General features: G+C 40.4%; 1 protein-coding gene across 17 annotated transcripts in view; it reads left to right on the top strand.

Moving 5' to 3' along the window:
• Positions 1–22,553, top strand: part of dusp22a (dual specificity phosphatase 22a) — a 103,722-nt gene that overhangs the window by 54,320 nt on the left and 26,849 nt on the right. For 7 of the 17 annotated variants that reach the window (XR_007926261.1, XR_007926265.1, XR_007926263.1 and 4 more), the window contains 6 exons: positions 11,839–11,913; positions 12,207–12,378; positions 12,933–13,502; positions 14,094–14,139; positions 14,269–14,528; positions 14,632–15,868. Coding sequence is in view for 3 of the 17 variants with exons in the window: in XM_051871057.1 (XP_051727017.1) it covers positions 11,839–11,913; positions 12,207–12,378 (247 nt within the window). In the remaining 14 variants the exon portion in view is untranslated. Of the gene's footprint in view, positions 1–11,838; positions 11,914–12,206; positions 12,379–12,932; positions 13,503–14,093; positions 14,140–14,268; positions 14,529–14,631; positions 15,869–22,553 lie in introns of those variants that run through there. The other 10 variants (XR_007926253.1, XR_007926252.1, XR_007926255.1 and 7 more) reach the window with 4 other exon arrangements.

The raw sequence follows: 22,553 nt of genomic DNA on the forward strand, positions 1-22,553 counted from the left end.
TCTTTCTTTTCAACGAAGAAGAACGCTGCAGCAGCTGGAGAGGTGGAGGGTCGGATGAACCCTGAGCTTAGCGGTTCTTCAATATAATCTTCCATGGCCTGGGTCTCCTTTCTGGACAATGGGTAGACTTTACTTTTAGGGGGCATGGCATTGGGCAGTAAATCTATTGCACAGTCCCAAGGACGACGAGGTGGTAATTGTGTGGCTTTGATTTTGCTAAAAACTTCTGCCAGATCATTATAACAGTATAACAGATGTTAACAGTCTTGTTCATTTCTGGGCTTTCAATGCTAGTTGTCAAACATGGTTGGGGGACTTGGGAAAAACAATGACTTCTACAGAAGTTGGACCAATTAGTCAGCTCACCATGATGCCAGGAAATAATGGGGCCATGAATGGATTGCCATGGAAATCCGATGATCACTTCATGCTTAGGAGAGTGAATGACATATAGGGAGATTAATTCTTGATAAAATAAACCCACTTGAAGAGTTAATGGCTTGGTCTGATGGGTGATCCCCTCTCCAATGGTGTTATCATCGACGGCCTTGATCTTGATAGAAGGGTTGCATGGTTGGGTGGCAATGTCATATTTTTTGATGAGATCTTTGTGTATGAGGTTCAAAGCTGCCCCAGAGTCTATCATTGCTGTTAAAGAAATAGATGCATCTTCAGTCTTTATTTCAATAGGGAGCTTGAAAGATCTATTACTAAGTAGTGAAAAATATTCAATATTTACCCGAGAGGTTGTCTGGGCTTTATGTGGGCACCCTTGACTGCGATGGCCAGCTTCACCGCAGTAAAAGCATAGACGGAGTTGTCGTCGTCTCATTCTTTCCTCTTCAGAGAGTCTAGATAAACCTAGTTGCATGGGTTCGTCGCTTGACTTGGTGGTTGATGACGTCATCGATTGCAAGACGGCCGGCGAAATGTGTTGTGATTCCCTCACACTTCTTTGCTTAGGTGCTTGTCACATCAGATTATCAATCTTTATAGTAAGAGTCACAAAGTTAGAAAACGATAAATCTTCTCCCTTACATGCCAACTCAGTTTGCAGGTCCGGGTTGAGGCTCTGTTGAAAGACAGCTTTCAATGAAATATCATTCCATCCACTTTGAGCAGCGAGCGTTCTGAACAAAATGGCGTAATCAGCGGTGGTGCGGTTAAGTATGAGCATGTACAGCACTCAATACTTAGTTGGTGCTCCTTTTGCTTGAATTACTGCAGCAATGCGGCGTGGCATGGAGTCGATCAGTCTGTGGCACTGCTCAGGTGTTATAAGAGCCCAGGTTGCTCTGATAGTGGCCTTCAGCTCTTCTGCATTGTTGGGTCTGGCATATCGCATCTTCCTCTTCACAATACCCCATAGATTTTCTATGGGGTTAAGGTCAGGCGAGTTTGCTGGCCAATTAAGAACGGGGATACCATGGTCCTTAAACCAGGGACTGGTAGCTTTAGCACTGTGTGCAGGTGCCAAGTCCTGTTGGAAAATGAAATCTGCATCTCCATAAAGTTGGTCAGCAGCAGGAAGCATGAAGTGCTCTAAAACTTCCTGGTATACGGCTGCGTTGACCTTGGACCTCAGAAAACACAGTGGACCAACACCAGCAGATGACATGGCACCCCAAACCATCACTGACTGTGGAAACCTTACACTGGACCTCAAGCAATGTGGATTGTGTGCCTCTCCTCTCTTCCTCCAGACTCTGGGACCCTGATTTCCAAAGGAAATGCAAAATTTACATAACTTTGGACCACTCAGCAGCAGTCCAGTCCTTTTTGTCTTTAGCCCAGGTGAGACGCTTCTGACGCTGTCTGTTGTTCAAGAGTGGCTTGACACAAGGAATGTGACAGCTGAAACCCATGTCTTGCATACGTCTGTGCATAGTGGTTCTTGAAGCACTGACTCCAGCTGCAGTCCACTTTTTGTGAATCTCCCCCACATTTTTGAATGGGTTTTGTTTCACAATCCTCTCCAGGGTGCGGTTATCCCTATTGCTTGTACACTTTTTTTCTACCACATCTTTTCCTTCCCTTCGCCTCTCTATTAATGTGCTTGGACACAGAGCTCTGTGAACAGCCAGCCTCTTTTGCAATGACCTTTTGTGTCTTGCCCTCCTTGTGCAAGGTGTCAATGGTCGTCTTTTGGACAACTGTCAAGTCAGCAGTCTTCCCCATGATTGTGTAGCCTACAGAACTAGACTGAGGGACCATTTATAGGCCTTTGCAGGTGTTTTGAGTTAATTAGCTGATTAGAGTGTGGCACCAGGTGTCTTCAATATTGAACCTTTTCACAATATTCTAATTTTCTGAGATACTGAATTTGGGATTTTCCTTAGTTGTCAGTTATAATCATCAAAATTAAAAGAAATAAACATTTGAAATATATCAGTCTGTGTGTAATGAATGAATATAATATACAAGTTTCACTTTTTGAATGGAATTAGTGAAATCAACTTTTTGATGATATTCTAATTATATGACCAGCACCTGTATATATAATGTAACACGGCAACAATTGTCAGTATAACACTATGTTATATTACTCTGAATAGGTATAGGGCTAGGTTCGACTCTTGGGAGGATAAAAAAATGAAATTTGGGCCAAATGGTATGAAGCAGGTAACAGCCAGCACATTTATTGCACATATAAACAGAAAAAAAAAAAATAATAGAAGAAACAAGTTAATACTTTGCTGTATCGTCCCAACACAACACTGCTGGAATGGGAAAAATTCGATATTTAGTCCAGGTTGTGCATAAAAGGTCCGAGAAAGAAGAAAATAAAGAAGTAAAGAAAAGAAAATGTCCAAAAGTCCTCCTGGTTTCTTCGCAAGTTGGTGAGTGGTATAAAACGAATGTATGTATAAGGCCTTCTTTTCCCTACTACCCAGGTAGTGTGTGTAAAATGACAGCTTAGCTGTAATTGGAAAGAATCCCTCGATGAAGACAGGTTCGAGTTGAACGTCAACAGTAAGGCCTTCACAGAATCACAGGGTCTGGCTCGCCATAGCTCACATAAGCTCACAGTTGATCAGGTCACCGGATGGAATCGGGCAACAAAAAAAAAAACAGTCTACACAAAACAACACAATTCAGAGTTAATATCTCTTAAGATTCACATTAGCTTGTCACAACCTCCATATGAGTAAATAAATCGTCCGAAGCATTACTCACAGGCTTCACTCACATGTGTTAGCTTAGCAATTTAACATCAAGAAACGTGAGCACAATAAACGCACGAATACATCTCTGTTTAACACGCAGGTTGATCATCTGCATCTCAAAATACTCACTTTCCACATCTAAATCATCTTTTCCTCCATATACACAGGGAACATCATAAAATACATTTAACAGGAATAAAATCTATCTGTTTCCCTGATCTTCGTTTGCAAAAAGTGTATTGAAATACAAAACCATTTTCAATAAACATCTTTTAACTCTGACTGTTTTTTTCATTCACTAACATATATACACTCTTGATTTTCTGATCATTAAATCAGTTTAAAACACATCAACTTAACATTTCTGTTAACGCAGAAACTCACCAGAGTTCGCAGAAATAACTTCTCAATCAACATCAATGTGAATTCGATTTCCTTTTGAAATCCATGAACATACTGCAATTTATATGAAAAGTTTACACATTTAAACATCAGAAAAGTACTTTTGTGAAGTTATAATTATAATATTTCAAATGCAGCGCTAAATCACCTCGTGCGTACCAGCCACGATCAGTCTCCTTCTCCTAATCTTTACATCTCTATTAACCAGATCATACAGTGGCCCCTACAGGAAAACTACAGTACTGCACTGAACTTGTATAACACTGCGTAAAACTCTAGGGGGTTACATCCTCCCCTCCTGAACCTGCATGCGTCTCTGCATGTAGTGCATCTATAAGAGTTCAGATGTATCAGGTGCTAGTACTCTGACTTGAGGGAAAGTATCAGTTTCAAGGGCTCGTGTGAAAGCTTGGTTTAGACCTTCTAATAGGGAATGCATGACTAATGCCAAAGGATTTCCTAATGACTTATAGTTCAGTCTATCAGGTTGTTCCCTATGTCGTGTAGAACGTCTGAGCTCTGGCATCTCTTGAGCAGGTATCTCTTTATTTTCTAGACCATGCTCCACACTCACAGTTTCACTGTTTTTGTTTTCTTCTTCTCTTGCTTCATTCTCTTTTTGCTCAACAGGTTCAGCATCATGAACAATCAACTCCTGATCGGACTCATCATCATTTCCATCAGTGGATTTAGAATCCAGTTCCTTGACAGGTTTCATCATCTTTTCCAGGGACTTCCCAGGTAAGTTATCCTCCGTCAGGGTTTCTCCAGGTAAGTGCAGATCTTCCTTACTTCCTGAAGGTTCAAACGGCCTTGCATTAGGATTCAATGTAGTTCCAATTGTATCCTCAATCATGGCTTTATTGTAAGGCACTTCTCGAATGATGGTTATGGTAGGATATGATGTGTCTTGTGTAGTTTGAGGGAAATAATAATCCATCTCTGCATCATGGTCTTGGACTGGTTCTTGGATGACTTCATCTGGGTAATTGAATTCATTCGCTAACAATGTGTCTGTAGGACAAGACATCTTCTGCTTCCTCTCCTCTTGGTCACTTTCATCCGTGGGATTGGTGGAAGTCAAGAACCCACAAGGCAAAAGCAAATCTCGATGAAGTGTTTTTTCTGGACCATTCGTCGTAAGAGGCTTCACTACATAAACAGGAGATTCATTTATCTGTTTGACCACTTGATAAATTGTTTTGCTCCATCGATCAGCAATCTTATGTTTGCCTCTTATTCCCACATTTTTGACAAGGACACGGTCCCCAACATGCAAGGTGGACTCTCTCACCCTCAGGTCGTACCTTTGTTTGTTACGAAGAGCCATCTTTTCACTGTGCTCAACAGCAATCCGGTAACTCTCTTGTAAACTCTCTTGCAGCTTTTTGACGTACTCTGTGTGAGTGACTTTCTTCCCTCCTTCTGGTGTGATACCAAAAGCCACGTCAATGGGAAGGTTTGGCTGCCTCCCAAACATTAACTGATAAGGTGAGAAACCAGTTGTATCATTCTTGGTACAGTTATAGGCATGTACCAGCGGTTGAACATGGTCACGCCATCTCACTTTGTCTTCTTCTTCGAGAGTACCAAGCATTTGAAGAAGTGTGCGATTAAACCTTTCTACAGGATTCCCACGCGGGTGGTAAGGTGTTGTTCGAGTCTTTTTTATCCCTAATAAGAGACAAAGATCCTTAATCACAGCAGACTCAAAGTCACGACCTTGGTCGCTGTGCAAACGTTCTGGAATCCCGTAATGCACAAAGAAGTGATTCCACAGAGTTTTGGCAACAGTTTTTGCTCTTTGATCAGCCGTAGGAACTGCCACCGCGTATTTAGTAAAATGGTCCGTGATAACTAGGATGTTCTTCGTACCACGGCCATCAGGTTCTAGAGAGAGATAGTCCATACAGACTAGTTCTAGTGGCCTGCTGGTTTCTATATTAACTAAGGGGAATGCTCTTTCAGCCTTGGCCTTCCTCCTGATGCACCTCTCGCAAGTATTGACTTTGCGTTCAACATCTAAGAACATCCTCGGCCAGTAAAAGCGTGTGCGGACCAGGTCTAAGGTCCGTTCCCCTCCCATATGACCTATTGAGTCATGCAGGGCTTCAAGTGCAATCTCCCTGAACTTCTGAGGAAGAACAAGTTGATAGGACAAATTCCCTCTGATCATACACTTTCTGTGTAGTACTCCATCAATGAATATGAAGTGATCCATCACTCTGAGCATCAGCTGAACTCCTCGGGTTTCATGACGTCTGACACGATAAGAGAGTCGTTTACCGGAATGCAAGAGCTCAATCACTCTACTTATTGTGGGGTCCCTTGACTGTTCTGCAATCCACTCTTGTGGGGACATTCTGGGGAGAGTGCTTAACCCAGGAAGTAAATCCGCCTGCAAGAACTCTGCTGGGATGGCATCAGGATTCATGGCCAAACATTCCAAAGCAGCAGGTGAAGAATTTTCCTCTTCTTCCACCTGATACAAATGGTGTTTCTGGCAAATGGCTTTCACTGCCTCATTAGTAAATGAAGTCCCATTTCCTTCTTTCATGAATTGAGAAATGAATTGATGGATACGGTCATCCTCTGCTTTAGAACTGAAATCGATGTCGGGCTGAGGGTGTGGTCGCCGGGACAGACCATCGGCATCTTGATTTTTCTTTCCTGCTCGATACTGAAGGCTGAAATTGAAGTTGGACAAGGAAGCAAGCCAGCGGTGCCCAGCAGCGTCGAGCTTGGCCGATGTCAATATATATGTTAGCGGATTATTGTCTGTCATTACAATGAACTCTGCCCCATAAAGATAGTCATAGAATTTGTCTGTTATTGCCCACTTCAAGGCTAAAAATTCAAGCTTGTGGGTGGGGTAACGTCTCTCACAATTTGATAACCCTCTGCTGGCAAATGCAATAACCCTGAGGTGGCCATCTTGCTCTTGGTATAAGGCAGCACCCAGGCCATGCAGGCTGGCATCTGTATGGAGGATATACGGCAACTTTGGGTTTGCAAACCCCAACACTGGGGCAGTGGTGAGCTTTGCAATTAATGTCTGAAAGGAAACATCACACTCGGGTGTCCATCTACTGCCAAAAGGCTTCCTAAAGTCAGCATTGGGGAGAGGTTTGGACTCCTTTTTCTTCCGGGGTGTACAGTAACCAGCTGTCAGTGCATTTAAGGGCTTGGCGATCTTCGAGTAGTCCCTGACAAACCTCCGATAGTATCCTGTAAACCCTAGGAAAGACTTTAGCTCACTGATGTTAGTGGGTTTCGGCCAGGTGGTAAGTGCTGAGATTTTATCGGGGTCAGTCTCCACACCGTTTTCAGAAACAATGTGTCCAAGGTACTTTACGGACTTCATGAAGAACTGACATTTGTCTGGGGACAGCTTTAGACCAAACTCTTTTAATTTGTTCAAAACCTTCATGAGGCGTTCCTCGTGTTCCTCTAGACTGCTTGAAAAAACTATTAGATCGTCAAGAAATACAAGAACTTCTTTCAGATGGAGGCTGCCCACACATTTCTCCATAACACGCTGAAAGGTGCTAGGAGCATTCGTTACCCCCTGTGGCATCCGGTTAAACTCCCAGAATCCCATGGGTGTCACAAATGCTGTCTTATATTTGTCCTCCTCTTCAACCTCAACTTGATAATACCCTGATTTCAAGTCCATAACAGAAAACCATCTAGATCCTGTTAAGGCGGAGAAGGTCTCTTCAATGTTTGGCAGTGCATATGCGTCCTTTATTGTTTGATTATTCAACTTTCTATAGTCCACGCAGAGCCGAATGGAACCATTTTTCTTCTTCACGACCACTATGGGTGAAGCGAATGGACTTTCTGACTCCCGGATGATGTTTGCGTCCTTGAGTTCCTGAAGGTGAAGTCTAACGGCCTCATAATCAGAAGGATGGATGGGCCTTACTCTTTGTTTAAAAGGGGTTGGGTCAGAGAGGCGGATTCTGTGCTTAACTGCCATGGTGTGTCCATAATCAAGATCATTCATAGCAAAAACCTCAGGAATGGAATTGAGCTTTTCTGCAATTCTGTTTCTCCATTCTTCAGAGAGAGGTGAGTTGGTAAAATCGAAAGTGATCTTGTTATCCTGGCTGGTAGAACACATGGCATTGCAGGTAACTACAGCGGAGGCAGGTAGAAACTTTGGCTCTTTCTGATCAACAGAGGTATCCTTCAGCGAAGACAAAGCAGATGGAACATAAAGCTCGGCTAAGCAACATTTTCTTGGAAGGGTGATTTCGTGAGCTGTTTCATTCTGAAGAAGGATAGGAACTTTGAATGATGTTCTTCTGGGACTTGTGAGGACATAACTGCAAAGAAGCAAACCACCTGGTAGACTGGAGTGAGCGCATGGCTCTACCACAAGGGGAGAATTTCCGGCTGTAGACACGCCTCTAACATATCCATCCAGGACTATCTTTTGACCAGCAGGTATTCTGATGTTCCGTTTTCCTTTCAATTTGACTTGGCCAACTTTGCCATTTTGTTGCTCAATTGTGTATCTGCGCAACAGGTTCTGGACTAAAGGGGAGTATGGACGTTGCCTGTTGAAAACAGCATGGCCATTACTGCTTGTGACGCAGGACTTGAACAAGGCATCTAGAGTGTTAGTGCCAATAAGTACTGGGATTTCAAGATTGAATTTATAGTCGGGAATGACAAGTGCTAACGTGGTGACAGTTTCAGCTTTTCCAGTGATATCTTCAGGGAAATGCATGCTCACTTCAATGTAGCCCAAATAGGGCACAGTCTGCCCTCCAGCTCCTTCGACTTCAATGAGATTATCCAGAGAGAGGATTGGATGGGATGACAAGTGAGTATCATAGAATGACTTGGAGACAGTTGTCACCTGTGACCCTGAATCAAGAAGAGACATACAGGGCTTCCCTTCAATGACAATTTCAGCAGTGCATCTGGGACCTATAACGCTGGGACTTAACTCAATGTTATTGGCTGAACCACTGGAATGGGTTTGACTCTCTATTCTTTCTCCATTCAATCCATTGGGACGTTTCTTTCTGCAAAGGGCCCCAGTATGTCCCATTACTGAAACCCGACCTGGTTTAACGGCATTCCGTTCCTCCTTGTCCAGTCATCCTGTTTGGCTTTAAGCTCTTTGTACTTCTGGTCTACTAGGGCTTTGTTAATGGAGCCTTCACATAGTCTGGCCACATGGCCATCTTCTCCACATCTAAAGCAGAACCATGGCTTTGGAGGTTTACTTGTTACTTGCTGCACCTTTATTTCTGCTTTAGCTGGTATGACTTTTGGGCTTTCCACTAACTTGGGCTCACGTCCTTCTTTCTTTTTAGACTTGGAGGACTTTAACTGCATTTGCAGATCAGCCACTTGCTTTCTCAAAGCCTTAGTCTCAGAGAGGCAAGCTTGCAACACACCAGGATCACCATAAGCAGAGACATCACTAGCAAACTGTGTGTGACTCGTAACCTTATGCTTTGAACCGCCTATGTGTCGTTGCATCCTATCAAGTTTTGCAGCTCTTCTGTCCTCTTCAGTTCTGAGAAGTAACAACAGCTCAGCAAAGTCAGGTGGTGTCTTTGTTTTAGACTCAAGCTGAAGGGTAAGTATCAGGGAATGATCCCAGCACCCGCGTTGGAACTGTTTCAGTAAGTGGCGATTTGCAGAGGACTGCTTTACTCCATTCCGCCTGACAGCAGTGCTAAGGATGGTCTGAAGTCTCTGTAGGTAGTCAGAAGCTTTCTCGCCTGTGTCCTGGTGAGTATTTAGGAACCTGGCGAAGATCTCATCGCCATCCTCTACCAGCCCATAAGCAGAATCAAGAAGTTTCACATAATCTTGTGGAGGGGCAGCGGAACCAAGTTGCTTGACCACATCTGAGGCTGGTGGTAAGAGACTTTCAAGTATCCTCCTCCGCTGAACATCTGGAGGGAGAGAATCTTGAAGCAAAAGGTCAACATGGAGGCACCATGTATCAAAATCGGCTTCACCTGGGGGTTTTGGAACTCGGCCAGAGAAGGAACGCAGCCATTTTGAATGTGCCTGCACTGCAGAAGCGTCATTTTTAATGACATGTTCAACAACTATGCGTTGCACCTCAGGTGGGTTTAATTCATCAGGAGTAAGTGCATTCAGTGCAGACTTTGGAGTCTTTTTCCTCACTACTGGATCAGATTTCATTTTTGATCTTTTAGACTGCGATTTCTTTTTATATCTTTGCAGGATGGAAGTGCTGTGGTCAGAAGATGTCATATCTGAACTAGCATCATCACAACTGTTCTCACTTGAATCCAGGGAAGAATGTTCAGCTTGGGCATGTGACTGTTTAGTGAGTGGGGCCAACACTTTGACACTATCTACATGCCAGGTAACTGTGGGGTTTCGCACATTTTTTATCTCTAGGGGGAAATCAGGCTCCATGAGTGCAACAGGAGCGTGTGTATCAAACTCTACTACTACAGTAGACTGCCCTGACCGTACAGTACTGGGGGCTACTCTCACTACTTTCACCACAACTCCATATTTTGTAAGGGTGTCAGCAATTTCATCATCGGCATCTGTATCGGTAATGCCTAACACACACACAGCACATTTCGCTTTGACATTGTAGCGTCTCTCAATATCTGAAACACTCATTTTGCTTAATCACTTTGCAAAACTTTTGCAGAAAATAATAAAAAAATATCAAAATCAAATAACTTGTGCTAAGGCTGTAATTATCCTCCTGGCTGTACTCGCCACAAAAAGTGGTGTAACACGGCAACAATTGTCAGTATAACACTATGTTATATTACTCTGAATAGGTATAGGGCTAGGTTCGACTCTTGGGAGGATAAAAAAATGAAATTTGGGCCAAATGGTATGAAGCAGGTAACAGCCAGCACATTTATTGCACATATAAACAGAAAAAAAAAAAATAATAGAAGAAACAAGTTAATACTTTGCTGTATCGTCCCAACACAACACTGCTGGAATGGGAAAAATTCGATATTTAGTCCAGGTTGTGCATAAAAGGTCCGAGAAAGAAGAAAATAAAGAAGTAAAGAAAAGAAAATGTCCAAAAGTCCTCCTGGTTTCTTCGCAAGTTGGTGAGTGGTATAAAACGAATGTATGTATAAGGCCTTCTTTTCCCTACTACCCAGGTAGTGTGTGTAAAATGACAGCTTAGCTGTAATTGGAAAGAATCCCTCGATGAAGACAGGTTCGAGTTGAACGTCAACAGTAAGGCCTTCACAGAATCACAGGGTCTGGCTCGCCATAGCTCACATAAGCTCACAGTTGATCAGGTCACCGGATGGAATCGGGCAACAAAAAAAAAAAACAGTCTACACAAAACAACACAATTCAGAGTTAATATCTCTTAAGATTCACATTAGCTTGTCACAACCTCCATATGAGTAAATAAATCGTCCGAAGCATTACTCACAGGCTTCACTCACATGTGTTAGCTTAGCAATTTAACATCAAGAAACGTGAGCACAATAAACGCACGAATACATCTCTGTTTAACACGCAGGTTGATCATCTGCATCTCAAAATACTCACTTTCCACATCTAAATCATCTTTTCCTCCATATACACAGGGAACATCATAAAATACATTTAACAGGAATAAAATCTATCTGTTTCCCTGATCTTCGTTTGCAAAAAGTGTATTGAAATACAAAACCATTTTCAATAAACATCTTTTAACTCTGACTGTTTTTTTCATTCACTAACATATATACACTCTTGATTTTCTGATCATTAAATCAGTTTAAAACACATCAACTTAACATTTCTGTTAACGCAGAAACTCACCAGAGTTCGCAGAAATAACTTCTCAATCAACATCAATGTGAATTCGATTTCCTTTTGAAATCCATGAACATACTGCAATTTATATGAAAAGTTTACACATTTAAACATCAGAAAAGTACTTTTGTGAAGTTATAATTATAATATTTCAAATGCAGCGCTAAATCACCTCGTGCGTACCAGCCACGATCAGTCTCCTTCTCCTAATCTTTACATCTCTATTAACCAGATCATACAGTGGCCCCTACAGGAAAACTACAGTACTGCACTGAACTTGTATAACACTGCGTAAAACTCTAGGGGGTTACAATAATCATACTCAACCCTTCATATTTAGAAACACCTAGACATTTGTATTTGGATATCCTATCCTATGTCTTCTTGTTAATGTTAATACACTCTATCTTGGAAAATATCTTTGATAACTTTAGTGTTGTGATGCAGCTAAAGTCAGTTTCTTGTGTCTTTTCAGGTCTCAACATTTCAAAGAGTCCATACGCTTTATTCATGAGTGTCGACTTAATGGAGGGGCATGTCTAGTTCATTGGTGGGTTTTATATTTGTGTGGTATTATTGGTATTTTGGTATGTGATATGGTGTGAGCTGTTTTAGCAGGTTAGTTTAACTGTAACATATTGTTTGACTTGCATCATTCAGCTTATTTCCTTTACCAGTATTACAGCCTAGACAGGTCATTGCTTTTTTTTTTTTTTTTTTTTGCAAGTTATACTACAGTCTGTGTAAACGAAGATGATCCCCATGCCAAACAATGTGTCATTCATTATAATTCATGCTCCACAATGTTCAAACTCAACCTAACAAACCCTTTTCCTGCAACAGTCTTGCTGGGGTGTCTCGCAGTACCACCGTGGTGGTGGCTTACCTCATGACTGTCACCAGCTATGGCTGGGAAGAGTGTCTGACTGCAGTGAAGGCTGTGCGCTCTTTTGTGGGCCCAAACTATGGCTTCCAGCAGCAGCTGCAGGAGTTCCAGATGAAACAGGTGTCAGAGGTACATTCTTCATTTCATTCACAGATTCTGCCTGGACACAGCTTCCAATCAAAGTTTGATACTTTAAACTGCCAAGCATATGTGTAAACATCATATAATGTGTATGAATATACAGTACCTTGCAAAAGTATTTGTACCCATTCATTCCCCACCCCACCCCACCCCACCCACATTTTGTAATGTTGCAGCCTTATGAAAAACTTTTTTTTTTCACATCAGTCTACACCAGTATTTCTTAACTGGTCACAAGACCATTTTGAGTGGGTCGTGGTGTGTGTAGTCAAAGAAACAACAACAACACACACAAAACGTAATTCTAAAAAAAAAAGTGGGTCCCATGGCCAAACCAGTTGAGAACCACTGGTCTACACTCCATACACCTTAATGAAAAAAAAAACAAACAAACAAATAAACAAAACAAACAAACAAAAAAAACAGATTTGTGATAATTGTAGTTTTATTTTAAAAAAAAATGAAATAATTACATTGTATAAATATTCACACCTGTTCTGAGACACCTAAAATTTAACACAGGAGCATTCCAATTTCACTAGATCATCATTGAGACGTTTCTACACTTCGATTGGAGTTGACATTTAGCAAATTCAATTGAATGGACCTGATTTGGAAAGGCACACACCCATCAATAAAAGGACTAACAGCTGAAAATGCATATCAGAGCAAAAACCAAGCAAACAGGTAAAAGGAACAGCCTGCAGAGCTCAGTGACAGGATTGTTTCGAGAGTTGAGACACAGATCTGGGGAACTCTACAAAAGCATTTCTACTGCATTTAAGGTTCACAGAAGCATGTAGTTTACATAATCCTTAATGGAAGAAGTCTGGAACCTGTAAACCCGAACAGTACTACTAACTTATAAAGACTGAGAACACTGCAATTAAAGTCTGTTACATAGTTAATGCAACTTAAAACAATTACATTTTATTAACAAAGAATTTAGTTTTATTTTTGTGTGGCTCAACATTTTATTATTTTATGCAATATTATTTTTAAGTTTACTGAGCAACGTAAAGTGATGTCATCCATGTCATGTTGTTGCGCTAACTGAGAAGAATCCATTCAACATGTCGCAAGTGACCGGAGCAAACTTAATGGAACAACTTGTAAGTAAATCAAAACATCTGTGAACATTTCTTATTTGCTTTTTTAATGTTGTAAGAATATAATGATGAAGAAATGTTTTAATCGTTGGAAAACGCTGCTTTTACACAGCACTGTAAAGCGCAGCATTTCCCCAGTGCTTTTGAATGTGCATTTTGAATGCTATTTTAGTGTCACTGCTTATAGTGCAATTTTAACATCAAAGCAGGGCAATAATGTTAACATTAGCTGGTATTTTTTCAGTAAACACAGTCCTACATTTTGAATGTTGCCGTTGTTGTTAAGTACACTGTTTAGGGCTGCGTTTCCTAAAAGCACCGTGAGTTAAGTCGATCATTGAGACCATTGGTGGCAAATGCTTCTACGATCAACTTAGACTTACAATGCTTTTGGGGAATGCAACCCTGCTGAGTGTGATTTTTATTTGGTCTGTTTTATTTCTACATGCAAATACTAGCTGCTAACAGTAACTTTATCCAAGATTAGGTTAAGGCTAATACACAGACATGAATTTAGCAATATATTGGATATTAAGTTTACAAAAGAAATCTACAAACTTGTAGTAAACCTTTACAAACATTCTTTAATTGCAGGCTGAACTGGATGCTGAATATTAAAGAGTGAGCCTCAACACTTAAGGTAACTTCTGTTGAGTTAAAGTGCAAGTTGTGTGATGTCTCCTCATATAACAGGACATAGACTCATCTTTCTCTTTTCCAAATCCATTGTTGGTTATACACTTACTTGCGTGTGTTTGTGGTTTTCTAGGTTTGTGCTGAGTTTCACTGCATCAAAGAAAGCAGCACACACCAGCAAGATTTCAGAGACAGAATGTTTATGATATTCAGGTGAGTTCAGATTCGTTAACACTAACTACCTCCATCACTGTCTTCAGTGTATATAAAATAAAGTTGGCTTGCTTGTTTAATGTTAATTTTTGTGTTTACATGATGTCAACATGAAACAAGTCCTTCGTGCTTTCCCAGTGTACGTGTGAGGAGGACCCAAAGTTCTTCAAGACTTGAAATGTAAGTATTCAGTGCATTAATAGAACTGCTATTAGCAGTAATAAATGTCTTGTTTTAGTCTTGTAAGTTAAACTTATATTTTTACCCTCTATTCTTATTCCAGGAAGAGTTGGCAGAGCCAGATATCACTGACATCAACTGACACAAACATCACTCCTGTTGATTTTGTCATCATGGACAATGAAACCACTATGAGTCCTGCAAGCCCTGCAGTTGTGAAGGAAGATGATCTTCCAGTGTGTTTGACATGTTCAGAAATACACAGTCATAAGGTTTAAAAAAAAAAAAAAAAAAAAAAAAAAAGGTTGAAAAAAAATCCCTAATTGTATAGCCAAAGTTGGCCTGAGTTATGCATAGGTGTATATTTTTAGTTAATATTTTTATTTAATAAAGTACCACTGCATCAAAAAAAATTGAGAAATGAAAAACATTACGTATGGTAAACAATAGTTTTAAATACAGTGCACTTAAACATTAAATAAAGTAAAACAAAAAAATTGTGTTAGAGTGGTGACCAAGAAGCTGATGGTCACTGTTGTTGAGCTCCATATTCATAACTAGAGATGGGAGAAACTTACAGAAGGACAAACATCACGGCAACACTATACCGATCTGGGCTTTATGACAAAGTGACTCAAGCCTCTCCTCAGTGAAGACACATGAAGACCCACTTGGTATTTGAAACAAGGCACCACTCATCACCTGCACAATACCATCCCAGTGGTAAAGCATGGTGGTGGTGGCAGCATCATGCTGTGGGGGTGTTTTTCAGTAGCAGGGGTTAGGGTACTCGTCAGGGTAGAAGGAACGCTCAACACAACAAAATATAAAAATATCCTTAAAAAAAACCTGGTCCAGAGCATTCAGAACCTCAGATTGGGCAAAAGGTTTACCTTCCAACAGGAAAATGACCCTATGCACACAGAGTTGTCTATAAGCCACTTTGGCTTATGGACAACTCTGTGAATGTCCTTGAGTGGCCCAGACAGAGCCCGGACTTGAACACAATTGAACATCTCTGGATAAACCTGAAAATGGCTGTCCACCGATAGTCCCCATCCAACCTGACAGAGCTTGAGAGCTCAAATACAGATGTGCAAAGCTTGTTGCATCATACCCAGAAAAGACTTGAGGCTGTAAAAGTGCTTAAATTAAGTACTGAGTTAAGGGAGTGAATACTTATGCAATGTAGTTTTACAATTTACTCAACTTTGTTTTTCTTCTAGTTATTTATATAGTCGCTAATGAATCTAAAGTTTTGTACATTCACAGGAAACAGCTTAGATGTACTTCCACATTGAATAATAAGATAACTTCCAATAAAAAAGGTATTGTTCGGATCTTCTTTAGTCCATTCCATTTTAAATGAATGTGCAATTTAAAGGTTTAACATATTACTTCTAGCACCAAATGGAACTGGTGGCTCTGTGTGGCTCAAAAAATGGTACGAGTTTCGGACGGCACTATCTGTTTGTCTGAACCAAACATGTTAGCGTTCTTATTTATATAACGTATTGTATTATAAGTATTTATTGTATACTTTTGAATGACTATTGATGAAGTAAGCTGCTTTCTCGTCCCATAATGGCCAGTTGCTGAAATGCATGACTCTTCTGAACCTGATCTTTTTTGTCTTTAAAGTTGTATTTTTGTAATTTGTTGTATAGGACAGTAGACACTTGACATGAAGCAACTATTTTTAGAGTTTATACTTAACCCCAAGCAGCTCATGTTAGCAAGGATGACATCTCAATTCCCAACCCGCCATCTCCTCGAACTGAGCTAAAATCAACCAGTTGTTGATGTAATTGAGTACACGAATGCCCTGGTATCACAACAGAGCCAGAGCTGCATCCATGCACTTCGTGAAGGTGCGAGGGGACAAGGCTAGGCTGAACATAAATGAATGTTAAATGTAAATGATTTCTAATGCACTTTTCTTAAACTCAAAGTGCTACAACACATAAAAAAAATACAATATCAATATTAACAGTACAAGAAAGCAATCATACTCAATTACAATAAGCAGCTTTAAAAAGATGAGTCTTTAAAGAATTCTCAAAACAGCCCAATGTTGGAGAGTCTCTAATCGCAGATAGTAGGGCATTCCACAGACGTGGAGCTGAAACAGAGAAAGCTCGACCACCCATAGACTTATAATGGCTACATAATGGCTGCTGAAGGATACATGACCCAGGAGAGTGCAGAGAATGGGGTGGAGTATAACATGCAAATAAACTGCAGAGAAAAGCAGTGGCAGTCCCATGAGCTATGGGGCAGTCCCATAGCTTTTTATGTTAAAATCAGTATTTTAAATTCAATACGTGCTTGTATAGGAAGCCAATGCAAGTTATAAAGTACTGGAGAAATATGTTGACGAGCAGTTGTATACGTCAATAACTGGGTGGCTGAAGTCTGAATATATTGTAATTTCTTGATAGACCTGTTAGGAGACTGACATAAAGTGCATTGCAATAATTAAGCCTTGAATAAAGGTGCGAATAAGCCTTTCTGCATTCGGCAGTGATAGAGAAGGTCAAAGTCTGGTGATATTTCTTAGATGGAAAAATGCAGTTTTTGACACCATTTTAATGTGGGCATCAAACAACTGTTGCGGGTCAAAGATAATGCCAAGATTGCGCACTTGAGAGGACGAAGTAACAAAGTCATAGTCAGTGATCAAATTAGAACTATTACGTTTATGTAAAGCCGTTGGAGTACCAACAAATAGAAGTTCTGTTTTTGACTCGTTGAGCTTAAGAAAATTGTCATGCATCCAAGCTTTTATCTCATCCAAGCAGATAGTAGGAGTTATAACTGCAAGTTTTGGATTAGGGTGCATGCTGACATAGATCTGTGTATCGTCAGAATAACAATGAAACCCTAACCCAAACTTATGAATGATCTCACCCAAAGGCAACATATAAATGCTAAACAAGATGGGCCCAAGTACAGACTCCTGTGGGACACCCTGCTGAACTAGTGTTGGTTCAGATTGATTTTTCCCCAGGCACACAAATTGAAATCGATTAGTAAGATAAGATGTAAACCATTCAAACGCAGTACCAGAGATTCCTAACCATACACGCAACCTTTCAAGAAGGACAACATGAGATACTGTGTCAAAAGCAGCAGTAATGTCTAATAAGACTAAAATACTACAAACCCCCATATCAGCAGCAATAAGAAGATCATTTGTGACCCAGACAAGTCGGATCCGGACTAATATTGGATCTGTATCATCTGAACCATACTCTGCGGCCTTACAGGCTCAAGATTTTAACTTATTGTGTCCCAAATCAAGTCTGAGTACTGATTAGTTTTTTATAGATCTGAAAGACACTTACTTTTACATATCCTTCCTCAACACAAGAAGATCCTCAGGTTTGCTTCCGGGGGTGAAGCTTACCTTCTTAAGCACCTTTGTCAATTCCATTTGTCACCCCTATAATCTAAGCTGCCACAAGGGCCACATGCCTGGCCTCCCTTTTCAAAGAGATACAGGTGTGACCGGATCATTCTTAGTGGCAGATGTTTGCAATGAACACAGCCAGCCCTGTGTCACCTCCCATAATGTAGCATGGGCAGGGAGACACACAGATCCTAATTTGCTGCTTACTTACCTTTTCAATATAATAAAGCAACAAACATGAACCAACCAAAACAACAGTCTAGGAGGGTGGTGAAGTGGATATAGTCAAGGGGGCAGGATGGAGGGCCAGGTCCGTGAAGAGGAACTGGATCAGGGTCATGGCATGGCAGGGGTGGGCCTGGGCCAAGAAGCATGGGTGGACCTGGGCCGTGGAGCATGGGCGATGTTGACAGGCTAAGACACCTCCAGGGTGGCATCGGCAGTTCAGGGAGCCATGGAGGTGCAGGAAGTTCAAGGGACCATGGCAGTGCAGGTAGGTCAAGGGAACATGGCGGTGCAGGTAGCTCAGGGGGCCAGAGAGGCGCAGCCTCCGTGGCCTTAGCAGGAGCCCTATCTGGACTCTGGTCAGGGGCTGGAGAGGATGCATGTGTTGCCCAAATACACATAATAGCCGTGGCTGTGGTCAGTGCTGTACACTCTGGAGACTCTGGCGTGGCGGCCATCTTGGCTGAAGCTTCTGGCGTGGCAGCCATTTTGGCTAGAGGCTCTGGCGTGGTGGCCATGACATGAAGAAGCTCAGGCTTGGCGGCCATGATGTGGAGAAGTTTCAGACTTTGCAGGCCGGACGTGAAGAGACTCAGGCTTGGCAGGCATGACGTGAACAGAGTTTGGCTTGGCAGGCATGAAGTGAACAGGCTCTGGTGTGGTGGGTACTGTGGGTTGGCGGGGCTCGCAAAACCCACAGTAAATGATGAGCCACTTAACAAAAGGGCAAAGTCAATATATTCCTCAAGGGTTTCTGAGCTGTTGCTGTCAGGCATTAGATTGTTTAAACAGTCCTTCAATCCATTTCAAAAAATGCCCTTAAGGGCAACATCATTAACACTCGTTTTGCTGGATTTTCTTCACATAGCAGCAAAATCGACTTAAAATACTATGTCATTTTTTTGTCATACAGACAAAAGTAATACATCAATTAAAACTACAGAATGTCTACTTTTATTTGTGTGCACTCACAGTAAAAACAAAATGTGCTTTTTGCAAAATAAAGAAAACTAACATGATGCGCGATCTGCCATCTCTATCTGAAAGAAGTCTATTAGTTTAGTCAGATTTATGTACTTTTCATCGCTTTGAGATGCGGTGAGGAATAATGCTGGAAGAATTTACCTCAGAGGAAGAGTATGACTGGTTTCAGTTCGATTTTGAGGATCAAGCCGAGGATTGTGAATGGTAAGTATTCTTAAATCCTTTATTCTAATCGCGATATAGACTAGTGTCTGTGAATACTAAACTGTATGGCACAGATGCGCGGTTTCATTTACTACACATAACTCACATTAGTAAGCATGCCATATTGGCTTTCAAACTATATTGCTATACTGAGATGAGTGAAATTGCCTAAAATATGTAATAAATACTGTAATAAAATGTGTTAGCAACATATTAAATAGAAAATTAATAAGCCACTATGTGAGGTGCCACATCAATGAAGCTTTTGTTCACAATAAATGATGAAAATTCAGCTTTGCATCACAGAAATAAATTATATTTTAAAGTATATTCAAATAGAAAACCATTATTTTAAATTGTAATAATATTTCAAAATATTTGTTTTTTCTGTATTTTTGATCAAATAAATGCAGGCTTGATGAGTATGCGACTTCTTTCAAAAACATTAAAAATAGTAATGCGTCCAATCTTTTGACCGGTACTGCATATAATTTAAAATATAATAGGCCTATACAAAATTTTCTTCACATGATGTGCAATAATACGTGCATGCATGAGATAAAAATCATGTTTTCTGTTAAGAGTGAAAATTATATTAACGTTAATGTGAAGAGTTTGGTTCCAAAACGCGATAAACGCCATTTTTAAAAAAATTAAGTTTCCGCCAAAATCAGTATTGTATCTGGTCGGTATTGAAAAGTAATTTATTAATTTTGCACAAAATGTGATATCCGTCGTGTTATTCTGTCATGTTTTCTCCCTTTCTTTCCAAAACGCGACAAACGCCAGTCTCCCTTCTCTGCAGAATGCGATATATCCGCTCAACCAATCACAGCGCACCATTCCACGCACTGTAAACAGTAGTGGCGGCGCTCTGAATACACCTGGCATCCTAGTTTTCCTTATCTGCTTTGTACTTTGTGATCAACAAAAACAGAAAAATTAATAATTGTGACGGCATTGATGAACCTGTGGTGTTTCTGTGGTGGGGAAAAACGCAAGTCATCGGAATGTAATCATTTACGTGAGGATATTAAGAAGATAAGGCACTCGAGTCGGGAGGAGGAAAAATGCCGGCTGTTGCTTGTTCCACGACAGCATCAAACTTCTGTCACGGTCCCCAAAACTGAATCATGGACAGTTTTTAAAAGCAGTTTTTAATACCAATGTACTCTGTAAATGTTTATTTTAACCGTGCTAATGACAAACGGAGACATAATTAATTTCTAACATTAACAAGATGACCCGTTGAATTCATTTTGGGAGTGACGGCTGAATGTATGTTTAGTCAAATGCCTGTATATATTAGTATTGACAAAGTTCAGAGGCTGTGTGAATCAACTTATTCGTTGTGTATTTTCAATATGTGGACACTTATTCAATATTTGTTTTGTGGCCTTATTTCAGTGACTTAATTGTTTTTGTTTTTTTTCAATAACCACACATAAACATTATTCTCTCAAAAATACAAACATGTACATAAATGTTGCTCACATATTATGGTAGCCTAGTTTGTGCTGAATACAGCGTAATGACACTCTTGCCATTAATATGTTTATAAACAACTGAAAAAAGCACAAATGTCAGGGCATGTCAAAAGTTCTCCAGGGCCCCAAAAAATCCTCAGACCCCGGAGGGTTAAAGTCCACAATGTAACATAACTCACAAAACTCTGCCACATAATCCTCAATGGGGCAATTGCCCTGACGAAGATGCAATAAACAAACTGCTGGGTTCATGATTGGTGTTCTAGTATTCTGTAACTGAGTCCACTGGAGGTGAGCTTGAAGTACCCAAGTGCAGTTTATTAAATCAAAACAAACAAAATGTAAAACAAACAAAGACTCGGCTTGGCTTGGCTTGGCTTGGCTTGGCTTGGCTGGGCTTGGCTGGGCTTGACTTGGCTTGACTTGGCTTGACTTGACTTGACATGGTACAAAACATAAATAAGAAACTCACCAACAGTGGTTACATGGACAATACTACACAAAGATGCATGGCAAACATGAGGGCTTAAATACACAAGGACTAAACAAGACACACCTGTGCACAATCAAACCAATGAACCAATGACAAAATAGGACACATGACAAGGGGAGCACATGGCAGGATCACATGACTAGAACATGACACAAACAAGCAGGGGCGTAGCACTAAATCTTGTGCCCTATGCAAAGACAGTGTGACGGGGCCCATTGCCATCGAGCATCCCATGATCAGTGTTGGGTGTAACGCGTTACTAAGTACTGTTCATTTTTAGGTAATTTAATTAGAGTTACTTATAATGTACTTGCGTTACATACTGTAAATTAGTTCAACAGTTCTGTTTAAATCAATATTGAATTTAAAATCTAAATTTGTCATCTAAAGGTAAAAGTGAACGCTGCCTCTTTGAAATCACTAGCTGTAGTGCAGTTGAGCGCACCAGTTGGCTGCGTAGTTAGCTGAAGATGTCGGCAGAAGCGAGTGGCTGTTTTGCAGAATGGAAATAATTCAATTACTTCACTTTTTTGACACAGGTAGGCAAGAACATTACGGTAAAATGTAAGCTATGTCTTAGAGAGAAAAAACTCATAGCCGCCTCTCGCGAGTGTCAAATTTTCGCGGTTTATTACACATAAACGTTCAAATACACACACAGTTATGTCAAAATGCCCGTCTTGGCGTATATTTGCGTTGGTTATGTGAATGTGAACAGCATGTGTTGTCTCCGTCCATTAGGTCTTAGTGACAGCAGCCTTTAAAACATGCTACTGTCTACTATTGACTGTCTGTATTATAAATGATAATCAAACAACAAAAGAAAAGCTTTAATAAGGATTAATCTATATTTAATTTATACAGTTATGACTATGGAGAGTTATTTTATATTTGATTATTCAATTTCTGTGGTATTTTTACTTACTACTATTAGACCTACCTGGAAAAAAATATATAGCATTGTTTTATTTGTATTTTTACATATTTTTACCGTGGTATCGACTTTGGTATTGAGTATTGTGCACTTTTGGTGGTATCACTAGATTTTTGTATAACATCCCTATTTGTTACTAAAAAAAAAATGTAAGTATTATAAAGTAATTAAAAGTATTATAGTATATGTTTTAATAAAGTTAAAATGTTAAACTATACACTATTTTAAACTATTTTAATCTGAGATCCACACAAACATTGTTTACATAAATTTACAGTTTATCTCA

Source organism: Ctenopharyngodon idella, chromosome 18 (genome assembly GCF_019924925.1).
Source record: "Ctenopharyngodon idella isolate HZGC_01 chromosome 18, HZGC01, whole genome shotgun sequence".
Lineage (NCBI taxonomy): Eukaryota > Metazoa > Chordata > Actinopteri > Cypriniformes > Xenocyprididae > Ctenopharyngodon > Ctenopharyngodon idella.